The 13,967-nt window shown below is 43.7% G+C and overlaps 1 protein-coding gene across 1 annotated transcript in view; it reads left to right on the forward strand.

The window, feature by feature from the left end:
• CA8 (carbonic anhydrase 8) overlaps positions 1-9,997 on the forward strand; it is a 244,959-nt gene extending 234,962 nt beyond the window's left edge. Inside the window, exons 8-9 of the mRNA XM_040432967.1 lie at positions 556-715; positions 9,132-9,997. Of these exons, the coding sequence (XP_040288901.1) occupies positions 556-690 (135 nt within the window). The 3' untranslated portion in view covers positions 691-715; positions 9,132-9,997. The remainder of the gene's footprint in view (positions 1-555; positions 716-9,131) is intronic.
• Positions 9,998-13,967: the final 3,970 nt, after the last annotated feature.

A 13,967-nucleotide genomic window follows, 5' to 3' on the forward strand; every position in this document is an offset into this window, starting at 1 on the left:
AATATACCTATATTTCCTCTCCTGACAGGTCTGTTTTATTAATTACTGGCATTCCCCATGTAATAGTAATTCTGGGGCATCTATTTTTTATGACTCTGTACTATTCTTCTATTATTCCTTCTAGAAATTATGAATGAATTGCCATCAGTCTGCAATCAAGGTCCATCTAGGTGTTACCAGTTGGGAATTTGTCCCTGCACAGTATGACACTATCCAATCAATGCTGCCAGTGAAAGACTGTGCAGGGACACTTCCAACTGGCAAGACCCAGTTGGAATTGTATTGCAGACTCAAATGCTGCAAATTCATTCATCAACTTCTAGTAGAAATATTGGAGGAATGGTGCAAAATAAAGTCATGCAAATAGATATGCCAGAATAGTTCTTACATGGGGAAAGCAAGTAGTTAGGAGTGGTGACTGGTCCTCTTTAAAAGAGAACATGCACTTGTTCTGTATAACTGAATGGTGGGCTACTGTGGACCATCAGGAAATTGTCACACTGATAGTAATTATTTCTACTGTTAAATTTAGGATGTGATGTGTTTTCTCTGCAGATTGAAGAATTCAGGCGACTGAGGATTCATGTAAAAGGAGCAGATCTTGAGGACGAAAGTGATGGCATTCTGGCTGATAATTTCAGACCAACCCAGCCTCTCAGTGACAGGATTATACGAGCAGCCTTTCAGTAAACAACGTCTGAAGACTTATTTGCAAGTGGGTTCATCAACACTGGTTCTAGTTGAGAATATGTAATCCAGTGGTGTTCTTGTTGGGAAACCTGGGACACCCAGCTGCTGGCTAGCATAGCATACTCATAATTATTGTCTTATGATGTCATTATCATGTCTTATCATCTCATAATGAAAGTTTTATATAATCATATCTAATTATATTAAAATTAAAGGGGTTATCCAACCCCTATAATGACCCCCCAAATGACCAGGAGCCTCATACAGGTTATACTTACCTGCTCCCCGACACCCACATCACTCCTGATGCCGGCACAGCCGCTGCTGCATCTCCCTGTCGCCCGGATCAAAACATCTGGCGCCAGGATGGGGGGGGGGAGGGACAGCCAGGGGGCAAGCTCCTAAAAATAAATTAAAATATAATATGTCACCCAAGAGATCATTAAAAGACCTCTGGAGGACACTGACTTTGTTCACTGTTTCCACTGTAACTAGGGCATCCACAGGAGCCCCAGATACAGGGGAAAACAGCCCCCTGTGGGGGCATTACACACAAGCAGAGCCGATCAGGATCTCCTTAGACCCTGCAGCTCTGCTCCTGCCCCAGACACCCCCGGCGGTCACTAACAGGGGAAGCAGCTCGGCCACTTTCTGCTCTCGCCCCCTGCGCGCGGGTAACGCTCTCCTGCCGGCACAGGAGAAGGCAGAAGCAGTAATAAACTGCTCCTGTCTTCTCCTCCTCAGGGTCCCCATTGTGTCTGACAGCTGGGACCTGACCTGCTCCTGCTAGATTGCAGGAGCTTTAATCCCAGTGCTGATGGGATTAAAGCGCTGCCTGAACATATATTACAGGTGTCTTTCTAATTATATATTGTGCCTGTGAATAAAGTAGAAATATGTATTTTAGCTTTCTGAGCATATCTCAATGTAATAAAGCTATAGTACATAGTGTATATGATATGTACATGCTAGGAGACAGCTCTAGGACAAAGTTCTGCCCTCAGTATGCTGATGTATAGTTCTATCAATTAAATGTAGGGGGTAGAGATGGCCTTGCGGTTCGCCTGGCAGTCATTTCGCGGCGAACTTTGCACGTTTGCAATTCGCCGAACATGCGAACATATGGCGATGTCCGCCGGCGCCATATTCTTTTGCATTGCACTGAACTTTGACCCATGACACACACATCAGGTGGGACAGGAAAGCCAATTGAGACGTTCCAGAACATGGACACACCGCCACCCTATAACAGAACCTGATCTGGTAGCCATTTTACATTTGTGTTTTGCCAGTGTAGGGAGAGGTTGCTTTGTGGAACAGGGACAGACTGTTAGGGACACCAAACGCTAGCTAATAGGGCCACAAAAGTCCTTTTAAGGACTGGTATAGGTTTGCTATCGATAGGTGTGATATACTGAGGGTTGTGATATACTTTCTAACATAAAAAGTATATTATAGTGCATTTATATTGTGCAGTAGTAATGAGCGGCAGGGGTCATATTTGAATTCGCAATATTTTGCGAATATTTTGTAGAATGAGTCATTGGCCCACAAGAAAGAAGCAGGGAGGAATCCTGTTTTTACTCGGCAATTGAAAAATTCGCAATAAAAATTCACATGCTAAAGATTTGCATTACGAAAATTCGCAATAAAGAAAAATCTCGAATATTCGAAATTACGAATATATATCACTATATTCTAAATATTCGTGAATTTTCAAAGTACCTATATTTGCGATAAAAATTCACAATTTGAATATTCGTGATCAACACTATTGTGCAGCAGTTGTGTGCAGTTCTGCTGCGATACCGCAGCTATATAGAAGGACAAATGCAATTGGAATAACTAATCGGAACTGGTGTGATATACCTGTTGCCCCTAAAAAAAAACTGATTAAAGGGTGTGATATACCTATAGTATATAGTGCATTTGTATTGTGCAGCAGTTGTGTGCAGTTCTGCTATGATACCGCAGGTATATATAGGGACAAGCGCTATTGGAACAACTATTTGCAACGGGTGTGATATACCCTTTGCTCCCCAAAAAACTGATTGAGAGGTCCAATATACCTGTTTCCACAAAATACTGATTAAGGGGTTTGACATACCTGCTTCCACAAAATACTGATTGAGGGGTGCGATATACCTGCTTCCATAAAATACAGATTGAGGGGTGAGATACCTGCTTCCACCAAAAATTGATTAAGGGGTTCTTTATTCCGGTTTCCACAAAATAATGATTGAGATGTGCGATATACCTGCTTCCACAAAATAATGATTGAGGGGTGCGATATACCTGCTTCCACAAAATACTGATTAAGGGGTTTGATATACCTGCTTCCACAAAATACAGATTGAGGGGTGTAATATACCTGCTTCCACCAAATATTGATGGAGGCCTGCGATACACCTGATTCCGCAAAATACTGATTAAGGCATTTTATATACCTGCTTCCTCAAAATACAGACTGAGGGGTTCGATATACCTGCTGTAACGGTCGCGTACACACACACACAGGGGGGAGGGAAGTGACCACTGCGCTCCACCCTTACCCCTGGCCCTGCCTACTTGCCTCGCGAGTCCTAATGACAGGGGACAACTGGACGGCAATCCCTAACTTGGAATAAGTGCAGGGATGACAGACAGACAAACAGGACGTGAACGGACCGAGTCAATACCAGGAAAGCTACAAAGTACAAATGGAGCAAGCAGAGAATTGTCAGGAGAAGCCGGGGTCATAAATACCAGGAGAGACGTGAAGTACCAAAGGAGTCAGCAGAGGATCGTCAGGAGGAGGCCGGGGTCAAATACCAGGAGAGCAGCAAAGTATACAAGGAGCAGGCAGAGGATCGTCAGGAATTCAGCAGGAGGTAAGTACGCCAGGAAAGACCAAATCACAGGTGGAACCTAAATTAACAGGCAACCTGTGGCCAGCAGGCTGCCTGTATTTATAGTGGGGAGTGAGGGTCATGTGACGTGGCCAGCGTCACATGACCGACAGACCAACCAGTCGAGCACCGAGTGATCAGCTCGGCGCTCAAGGCAGACTAGGAGCAGGGAGCCACCCAGCTAGTAAAGCCATCCTGGGAATGAGGTCAAACACAGATCCTCATTCCCAAAGCTAAGCAACAGTTCTGCGGGCAATGGGGGACCGAGTGCACCTTCGGAACCCCGTTACACCTGCTTCCTCAAAATACAGACTGAGGGGTTCGATATACCTGCTTCCACAAAATACTGATTGAGGTCTGTGATATACCTGCTTCCACAAATACTGCTCTTCTCTAGGGACTTTGGCACAGGAAGAGGCAGGCCGTTCCGCAGGGGTGGTAGGGGTAGGCAGGTGCACCAGACCACAGCCTAAGTGGAAAGTTGGAGAAGGCGTGTTTGATTACGTCAAAGGACACACCAGAGTTGGTTGAGTGGCTCACTCAGCCTTCCACTTCTGCACCCTCCTCATCCTCTGTATCTGCACCCTCCTCACTCTATGCTGTGTGCACCCCCAAAGACAGAACCACCACCACCTGAGACCCTCCACTTTAGTCAGAGGAATTATTTTCCCATCCACTCCCAGACCTTACCGATGCATAGCCATTCTTGCCATCGGAAGAGGAGGTAGCAACGGCCGCCACCCAGCGGTCTGACGACAGTACCCAGATCAGCCCAAGGAGGGTGGTCCCCGCTGTTGCTACCTACTCTGAGATTTCTAATGTCAGTGGTGGTGAAGGTGACGAGGATGATATGTCAATGGACGTCACGTAGGTGCCCTCAAGAGAGGAAGAAGAGGGGAGTTCAGAGGGAGAGACGGAGCAGCAGATAGGGAGGAGAAGCAGGTAGAACTCGCAGTGCACAGGAGGCAAAAAGCAGACTGCAAATGAATCTGGAGTGAGCCATCCACCACGCACGTTCACATATTGCGCTCCCAGGACGCCGGCACATGGCTCCGCAGTGTGGGCTTTTTTTAACGTGTCAGCTGCTGACAATAGTGTTGCTATCTGCAGCCTGTGCTGTCAACGCATAAGGCGCGGTAAGCCCAACACTCACCTAGGGAAGGCACCTGGCCTCCCATTACCGAGCCTAGTGGGAGCAACTCCGTCAGAACCTACAAAGCCACATTCCCAGCACTCCACGTCCTGCCTCTTCTCCTTCTCCTCTCTCCTACCATTTGTCCGGCAGGCTTCCGTGGCCGAAATGTTCGAGCGTAAAAAGTTGATGACGCCGGATAACCCTCTTGCCCAACGGCTGACCGCTGGCTTGTCGGAACTGCTAGCCCGCCAACTACTGCCATATAAATTGGTGGACTCGGAGGCCTTTAGAAATTTTGTGGGATGGGAGGTCCCCGGAAGGAAATATTTCTCCCAGAAGTGCATTCCAGAGCTATATGGCCACGTTCAGGGGCAAGTGAATATATCTCTGGCACACAGTGTGGGTCCCAAGATATATCTGACCACAGACACGTGGTCTAGCAAACACAGGCAGGGAAGGTACATAACTTTTACTGCCCACTGGGTGAATCTTTTGACGACAATCAAGCATGTAACCCGTGGTACCAGTGTGGATTTGGTGTTACCGCCACAGATTGCATGCAGGCCTGCCTCTTCTTTTCCTCCTCCTACTCCATCCTCCATCTCCTCTTCGGCTGACTCCTCCTTTGCCACTGCTACTGCCTATTCTGATGCACCCCCCAAGCTCCCCAGAACCTATTCGACGTGCCAGGTGAGATGTTGCCATGCTGTGCTGCGGCTGTTGTGCCTGGAAGCCAAGAGCCACACCAGTCCTGCACTGCTTTCAGCTCAATTTGACAGTTGGTAAAATGCTACCCTCCTGAGAAAATACACAGGCGGTGAGACGTGGATGCTGGGTGACACTTCCCCGCACCACACCGGGACATGGACCGCTGTCTGAAGCTGTCCCTGGAATAAATGGTCCTGTCTATCCATTCGACATCTCCAGCGTTCAACTGAACTACATATTATAGCATTGACTCTCTAAGATTATATACCTCCCCTGATGAGTCCCTGTGTAGTGGGATGAAACATGTTGGGACATTAGAGAGGGATACTATTAGGGATTTAAGCCCCCTATAGGGACAGGTTCCCGACGGGGTCGCCCCTATCAGGGCGGGTGCTCTGTATTGCTGATAGGCAGGGTATAATAGTCCCTACCCCAACACATGGTTTAGGGATCATACTTAGGGCTATGTAGTACTCTGTCCCATGAAAGAATCCATGCAGCAATGCGAGCCTAATAACACGGACAGACTGACACTCTTGGATCTGGTAAGACCATTCCTTATTATTATAGGGACTGTCCGGTTACAGGTATTTCACTGAGATATACATTTATGATATCACTGTTTTTTTTGAGCACTTAACTGAGTTTCCCCATATTTTTAAGTGCAACTTAGTAAAAGTTATATTTTAATTGAGTAAATGTCTTATTTTGGTGTTTTGGTACAAGATTTGCTGAGGCCTATTAGTCGTATTACAATACAGTATACAAATATGACCTGAAGGTTTTTCAGGTTCGCCTGCCATTGAAGTGAACAGGGCCCGTCGGGAAACGTTCCGGCCGATGTTTCGTCCATTACTAGTAGGGGGGAGTGTGCAGAGCACAGGGGATGTTACATAGCAGTGCTCAAAGGATTCAGCCCTGCCTCCTGATGTTTGAATAGCTCATTTGCATATAAATAAAAATGCAGATATCTCTGCAGCTATTTAGCATACAAAAAAAAAAAAAGTATAGTTTTAATCAGCATGATGAGCCCTAACAGGCAGTATGCCTGGTTTAATATGGTTGATTCTGGTGACAGAGCCTCTTTAAAGCTACACTACTCAGTTTATTATTAATGTGAATCACCTCAATTATCACATGCAGTAATTCAGAGACAGTCAGCCATGATGTTATTTAAAGTTGAATGTACTATTCAAAGCTATGAAATGCAATTTATTATTAATAGTAATCATCTCGATATGCATCACATAGTTGACAATCCCAACAAATCTATTACAATATTAATTCTAGTGCTGATTGTGTGACTGACACATTGGTCTGAGGCCAGGGCTGGTGCAAGGATTTTTGCCACCCTAGGCAAAAGCTAATTTTGCCGCCCCCTTGATTCCGCCCATTGACCATGCCCTTTGACCCGCCCCTTTTTTACGGGACAGGAATGTACCCCCTCCCCCCCCAGTGTACAGGGACTGAGCTGGCAATGTAATCCTGGTGAAGCCAGGCGTAGGGCACCGTACTCAGCAGCACATAGAAGAACTGACCATGGTCTCCATGGCACATGTGGAGGCACACTACACCTACAAACAGTAGTAGGGGTCCTCTCCTATTACCCCTGTCACAGGAGCCTGCTGCTTTACTTACCGTGTCTGAGCCAGAGCTCACATGCTGAAAGGCGAGGGCGCCAAACACGAACCCTGACATGAGCGCTCTGGTGCTCTTCTCTGCCATGGTGCCCGCCACTCACCCCCTGCAACCTGTGGCATCCCCGTCTCTATGGGGTACGGACTGCTGGCTACGCTGCGGAAGTATCTCAGACTCCTTACACAGTAGAGAGAAAGAGAGCTGCGGGCAGATAGGCATGTATAGTGCGACAAGAGAAGAAACGTTGACCTCTACTGGACAATGCCCATACTGTGCCTAGGAGACAGGAAAGTTGTCTCCTAGGTGTAGTATGCAGTATAATTTTTTAAACTATTTTTGGTGATACATGGAGCTTAATTTTTATTTTAGTATTTTTTTTATTAAAAGAAAAAAAGTTGTTGTACCACAACGTGCAATTAAAAATTATAAATATTTTTTATTTTCTCTTTCCATAATGTAATTTTGATTATATGGGATGTATGGGTTATGGTGACTGGGGTGGGTAGAGAAGCTTTATTGCAGATTGTGTTTTTTTTTTTGTTTTAGTTTGTCTTTATTTATTTTTATTTTACAATTGTGTCCTCCATAAAGTCACACAAGACCTTTCGGGGACATTTAACTTTTTTTTTATTGCCGATTTCTTCTGATGTAGAAGCCCCAATTACAGGAGGGATACAGCCCTTAGAAAGGTTGTAGATGCTTGCACAGTCTCCCTGCAGGTCAGCCAACCCCACTGACTCCCTGCCTCGTTGGTAACATGACTGCTGGGATCGCAGCAGGAAGAGGCATTGCTGCTTCCTGATTTATATACACAATGCTTGTTGAGTGCTGTGTATAGAGGCAGGGGCAGTGAAAAAACGTCCCTGCTTTCTCTATGGGGGGCACTGCTTTCACTGACTTCCTGATCTCCACTACGGCAGCTGCAGGATTAGTGTGCAGAGATCTATGCCGACCCCCCAGACGTATAGTGTCAAGGGGCAGTTGGCAAGGAGTGAAGCCTCATTCACACGTCAGTGTTTTAGTCAGTGATTCCCATCAGTGATTGTGAGCCAAAACCAACACTGGAGCCTCCACAGACATAATGTATAAGGGAAGATCTGCTTCTGTTCTGTGTTTAGAGCCGCACCTGTTTTGGACTAACAATTACTGATGGAAATCACTGACCAAAACACTGACGCGTGAATGAGGTATTAAGGAGTTAATATTTTATGATGTCATCATGATGTCTTGTGATGTCATAATGATGTGTTAGGATGTCATGTTTAATATTTTATGATGTCAATGTTTTATGATATATCCTAATTGGTGATGAGCAAAGCGAGCTTCGGATGCTATATCCAAAGTCGATTCGCTCTAAACTTTGGATTAATATTGTACAGAGATCTGTCTCCGTACAGCATTAAAATGTACAGCCTCAGCTGAGCCGGTCAGTTATTTGTGAAGTTGTGCGATACTTAGTTGAATATCTTCGGTAATTGATTTTTAAAGTGGAAAACCACTTTAAAAATTGGAACCGATTTCGGCTTCAGTTCCGACTGGTGCAAATCTCCGTACAGTGTTAATCCAAAGTTTTGAGCGAATCAACTTGGGACATAGCATCCGAAGCTCGCTTCGCTCATCACGAATCATAATCGTGTCTTATGTCTTAAAAGTATCCTATCATGTCACAATTAACATTTTGTTGTGCTAAGATGACATCATTATTGTTGTGTGATGTCATAATGATGTTGCATGTCATAATCTTGTTTTATGATGTCATAATGTGTTATGATATAATCATGTCTTATGATGTCATAATTACAGTAGTATTGCGTTTTATGCTGTTATCTTTACTGCATCTCCATGGTACGTATCCCCTTGAGTAGTTTTTGGGACTCCAATTTTAAGCCAGGAGAAAGCTGTAGTATATGTGCCATATACATTGAATCAGAGTTTGGGAGGCTCAGGAATTATTTGCTCACATAATTTTTTGTCCATGACAAATACAACAGTTCTAAGAATTGCTTGTAAAATGTGTTAATCACAATTTCTGTGATTATAATTATACATTTTCTACTGTCTTTTTTTCGCAGGAACTGAATTTGAAACCTTCTTTTGCTGAAATGTGTCATGGCTATATAATCCACAAAGAATGACCTCTATTATTCAAGCTGTGCATGGAGGACTTTGTAGCAAGTTTTGGCAGCCTAGTTTCTCAGATCTTTGTTCATGGCAGGAGATATAGTACATAATATTGGTAGTTGTGCAAGGAACCTCAGATGTCACACTGTTTCTGCCGGGAGTGCTTCAGTTGAAGTTACAGGAGTGTAAATGAGTTCATACCACCAAATTATAAAAAAAAAATATACATATGTGCCTATGATTCTTATATAATGACTCTTCACAACTGGCTATTTCCTTCTGGTTATCCTTCAGGTATTCTACCAAGAACCACATGGCTATGAAACATTTATGTGGTAGGCAAAGTCATAATCCTGCCTAATGGATCTACTTAGGCAGTGTGCACATTTATCTCTAGCCGCTCTTAGTTTCCAATTATTTTCTATTTTCTTCATCTTGACACGAAGACCTCGTTCACATCTCCGTCAAGCACATCCAGCAGGTTGTTTCGGCAGCATTGCTGGATTCTCTAGTTCATTGACGGATTCCCATTGACTGTAAGGAGTTCTGGAGGTGATCTGACTGCTTTCTGGCATAAATGTATTTGTGCCGGAACAACCTGCCAGATCTGCTCGACAGAGATGTGAACAAGGCCTAAAGCCTCCTTTGCTTTGATCCTTAAAATTCTGCAATCATCTGATATTTTCCATTCCTGATCAGCAGGCTATACAAACCAGCCAGTGTAGTAAATAGGTTCAAATAGTTTAAAAATACAGTAGTGTGCAAAAGCTTTAGGCAGGTGTGAAAAAAAAAAAATGCTGTAAAGTAAGAATGTTTTGAAAAATAGAAGTGTTAATAGATTATTTTTTATCAATTAACAAAATGCTAAGTGAATGAACAAGGGAAAATTGAAACCAATATTTAGTGTGACCATCCTTCTAGGCACACTTGCACACCGTTTTTGAAAGAACTAAGCAGAGAAGTTGTTCACCACATCTTGGGGAATTAACCACATCATATACATATCTCTTCATGTAGTCCCAGACACTCGATGATGATGATGAGATCAGGGCTCTCATCACTTCCAGGACTCCTTGTTCTTTTTTAGGCTGAAGATAGTTCTTAAAGACATTGGCTGTATGTTTGGGGTGGTTGTTCTGCTGCAGAATAAATTTAAAGGGAGTCTGTCACCTAAGGATACTTTTACACTAGCGGCAGGGGAGTCCAGCAGGCTGTTCCGGCGGGTGAACAGCCTGTTGGATCCGTCCTGCCGCTAGTTCACGTGTGCCCCGGACTGCCGCTCCGTCCCTATTGACTATAATGGGGGCGGGGGCGGAGTTCTGGGGGCCGCACGGCTAGAGGCAGTGCTGCCGCCGGAACTTCGTCCCCGTTAAAGTCCATGGGAATGGAGCGGCAGTTCGGGGACACATGTGAACTAGTGGCAGGACTGATCTGACAGGCTGTTCACCTACCTGACTCCCCTGCCGCTAGTGTGAATCTAGCCTAATTCCAACAATCTAACTAAGAGCATTGCCCCACAGAAGATTGCAAACGCTTTCCAAGCATACCTGTGTGCACTTTGTGTCTGTATTCCATGTCCAGGAAAAGCACTTTTATTCTGCTGAAAAACAGCTCCCAAGTGCCCAGATGAAAGTGAAAGTAAAAACAGCTTTCACTCCTGACTCGATTTCTAACAGCTATAGCTTCTGATCTAGTGGATATAATGCTACCTTTTGAAAGGTTGGAATGCCCATATTTCTAGCTGGTACCAATCCCAAAATATGAGCAACTAAAGCAGCCCACCCCGCTTCAGTCTGGTTTGCTTCGGGCACTTGGAGCAGCAGAGCTGGCACTTGGGAGCTGTTTTCCAGCAGAATAAAAGTGCTTTTCCTGGACATGGAATAAAGTCACAAAGTGCACACAGGTATGCTTGGTATGTGTCTGCAATCTTTTATTGGGCAGTGCTCTTAGTTATATTGGTGGAAAAACGGGTGACAGACTCCCTTTAAATTTAAACTATAAACACTTCTGTTTTTCAAAGCATTCTTACTTTGCAGCCTAAAACCTTGGCACAGCACTGTAACTTCACACAATACATAATATTTAAGGGGTCGCCATATAAATACCACCTCTTTCGGATTAAAGCTGGGTCAATGATCAGGCGATTTGGTCTCTGTGAATGATTGCTATTTATTCCCCCCCCCCCCCCCCTGCAGTATTCTCTGCAGAAGACATTGAGTATTACACTCAATGGGCACCTATCAATACATAGACAGCCTGGTCATTAAAGAGGACCTTTCCCCACTCCTGACATGCCTGTTTTAATGGCACATGCATTCCCCATGTAATAAGCATTCTGGAGCATCTATTCTTGTGATTGAATGTTGTGCCATTCCTGTGTCATTTCTACTAGAAGTTATGAATGAATTGCTAGCAGTCTGCAGTAAGGGTACAGAGGCGAGGTAACCAGTTGGGGGGGGGGGGGGGTGTACCTGCACAGACTGACTATCCAATCAGTGCTGCTATTGAAGGTTCAACCCCCCCCCCCCCAACTGGTTACCTCCCCTCTGTACCCTTACTGCAGACTGCTAGCAATTTATTCATAACTTCTAGTAGGAATAATAAAGGAATGTCATAACATAGAGCCATAAGAATAGATGCTGCAGAATTATTACAGTCATGTGAAAAAATTAGGACACCCTTTGAAAGCATGTGGTTTTTTGTAACATTTTTAATAAATGGTTATTTCATCTCCGTTTCAACAATACAGAGAGATTAAAGTAATCCGACTAAACAAAGAAAACTGAAGAAAAGTCTTTTCAAGATCTTCTGTAAATGTCATTCTACAAAAATGCCTATTCTAACTGAGGAAAAAGATAGGACACCCTTGCCCCTAATAGCGAGTGTTACCTCCTTTGGCTGAAATAACTGCAGTGAGACGGTTCTTGTAGCCATCTACCAGTCTTCGACATCGGTCTGAGGAAATTTTACCCCACTCCTCAATGCAGAACTTTTTCAGCTGTGAGATGTTTGAGGGGTTTCTTGCACGTACAGCCCTTTTCAAGTCACCCCACAGCATCTCAATGGGATTCAAATCTGGACTTTGACTTGGCCATTCCAGGACTCTCCATTTCTTCTTTTTCAGCCAATCTTTGGTTGATTTACTAGTATGTTTTGGGTCATTGTCATGTTGCATGGTCCAGTTCCGCTTCAGCTTTAATTTTCTAACTGATGGTCTCACATGTTCTTCAAGCACCTTCTGATACACAGTAGAATTCATCGTGGATTCTATGATGGTGAGCTGACCAGGTCCTGCTGCAGCAAAGCAGCCCCAAACCATGACACTTCCACCTCCATGCTTCACAGTTGGTATGAGGTTCTTTTCTTGGAATGCTGTGTTTGGTTTACGCCAAACATGTCCTCTGCTGTTGTGTCCAAATAATTCAATTTTGGACTCATCTGTCCAAAGAACATTATTCCAGAAGTCCTGGTCTTTGTCAACTTTATCGCTGGCAAATGTCAGTCTGGCCTCGATGTTTCTCTTGGAAAGCAAAGGTTTCCTCCTTGCACACCTCCCATGCAAGTTAAACTTGTACAGTCTCTTTCTGATTGTAGAGGCATGTACTTCTACATCAACAGTAGCCAGAGCCTGCTGTAGTTCTCGAGATGACACTTTAGGGTTTTTGGATACCTCTTTTAGCATCTTGCGGTCTGCTCTTGGGGTGAACTTGCTGGGGCGACCAGTCCTGGGCATGTTGGCAGTTGTTTTGAAAGCCCTCCACTTGTAGACTATCTTCCGGACAGTGGAATGGCTGATTTCAAAATCTTTTGAGATCTTTTTAAATCCCTTCCCAGACTCATAGGCTGCTACAATCTTTTTTCTGAAGTCCTCTGACAGCTCTTTTGCTCTCACCATGGTGCTCACTCTCACTTCAACAGTCAGGAGCACACCAAACTAAATGTCTGAGGTTTAAATAGGGCAAGCCCCATTCAACATGCAGAGTAACGATCTACTAATTATGTGCACCTGGTGTGATATACCTGTGTGAGATCTGAGCCAATTTAAGAGGGAATACATGTGAGGGTGTCCTATCTTTTTCCTCAGTTAGAATAGGCATTTTTGTAGAATGACATTTACAGAAGATCTTGAAAAGACTTTTCTTCAGTTTTCTTTGTTTAGTCGGATTACTTTAATCTCTCTGTATTGTTGAAACGGAGATGAAATAACCATTTATTAAAAATGTTACAAAAAACCACATGCTTTCAAAGGGTGTCCTAATTTTTTCACATGACTGTACATGGGGAAGGCATGAAGCTATTAAAACAGGCATGTCAGGATGTCAGGAGAGGGGACAGGTCCTCTTTAAAACAAGAACCATTTATTCAAGTGTCAATCCCTGCTATGATTTCTCTATATGCCTAATAGTTTGTATGCAAAGGATTGAATAACCTAAAACGCATTTAAAACATTGACATAAAGCAATTTAAATAATAATGAAAGGAATTTGCTTTATAGTAATAATCTGGTCCCCAAATAAAGACTACATGAACGCCATACACTATGCAATATTTGTAATATTTGACACAATGATTACAAGATGATGTCTCTCTCGATGCATGGGCAGGATATAGTACCGTACAGTATTTAGACAAAATTCATAAACTAGTTGATAATAACAATATTTCTAAGTTTCAGCTACAAATGATAATTTCTTAGTATTTTAATACACATTATTTAAATGTTTCCATACTGTTTTTGTTTTAGATATGTATAATTTTGTTTCTTGTCAGCGTGTTATTTGTGTCTT

Source organism: Bufo bufo, chromosome 5, assembly GCF_905171765.1.
Source record: "Bufo bufo chromosome 5, aBufBuf1.1, whole genome shotgun sequence".
NCBI lineage: Eukaryota > Metazoa > Chordata > Amphibia > Anura > Bufonidae > Bufo > Bufo bufo.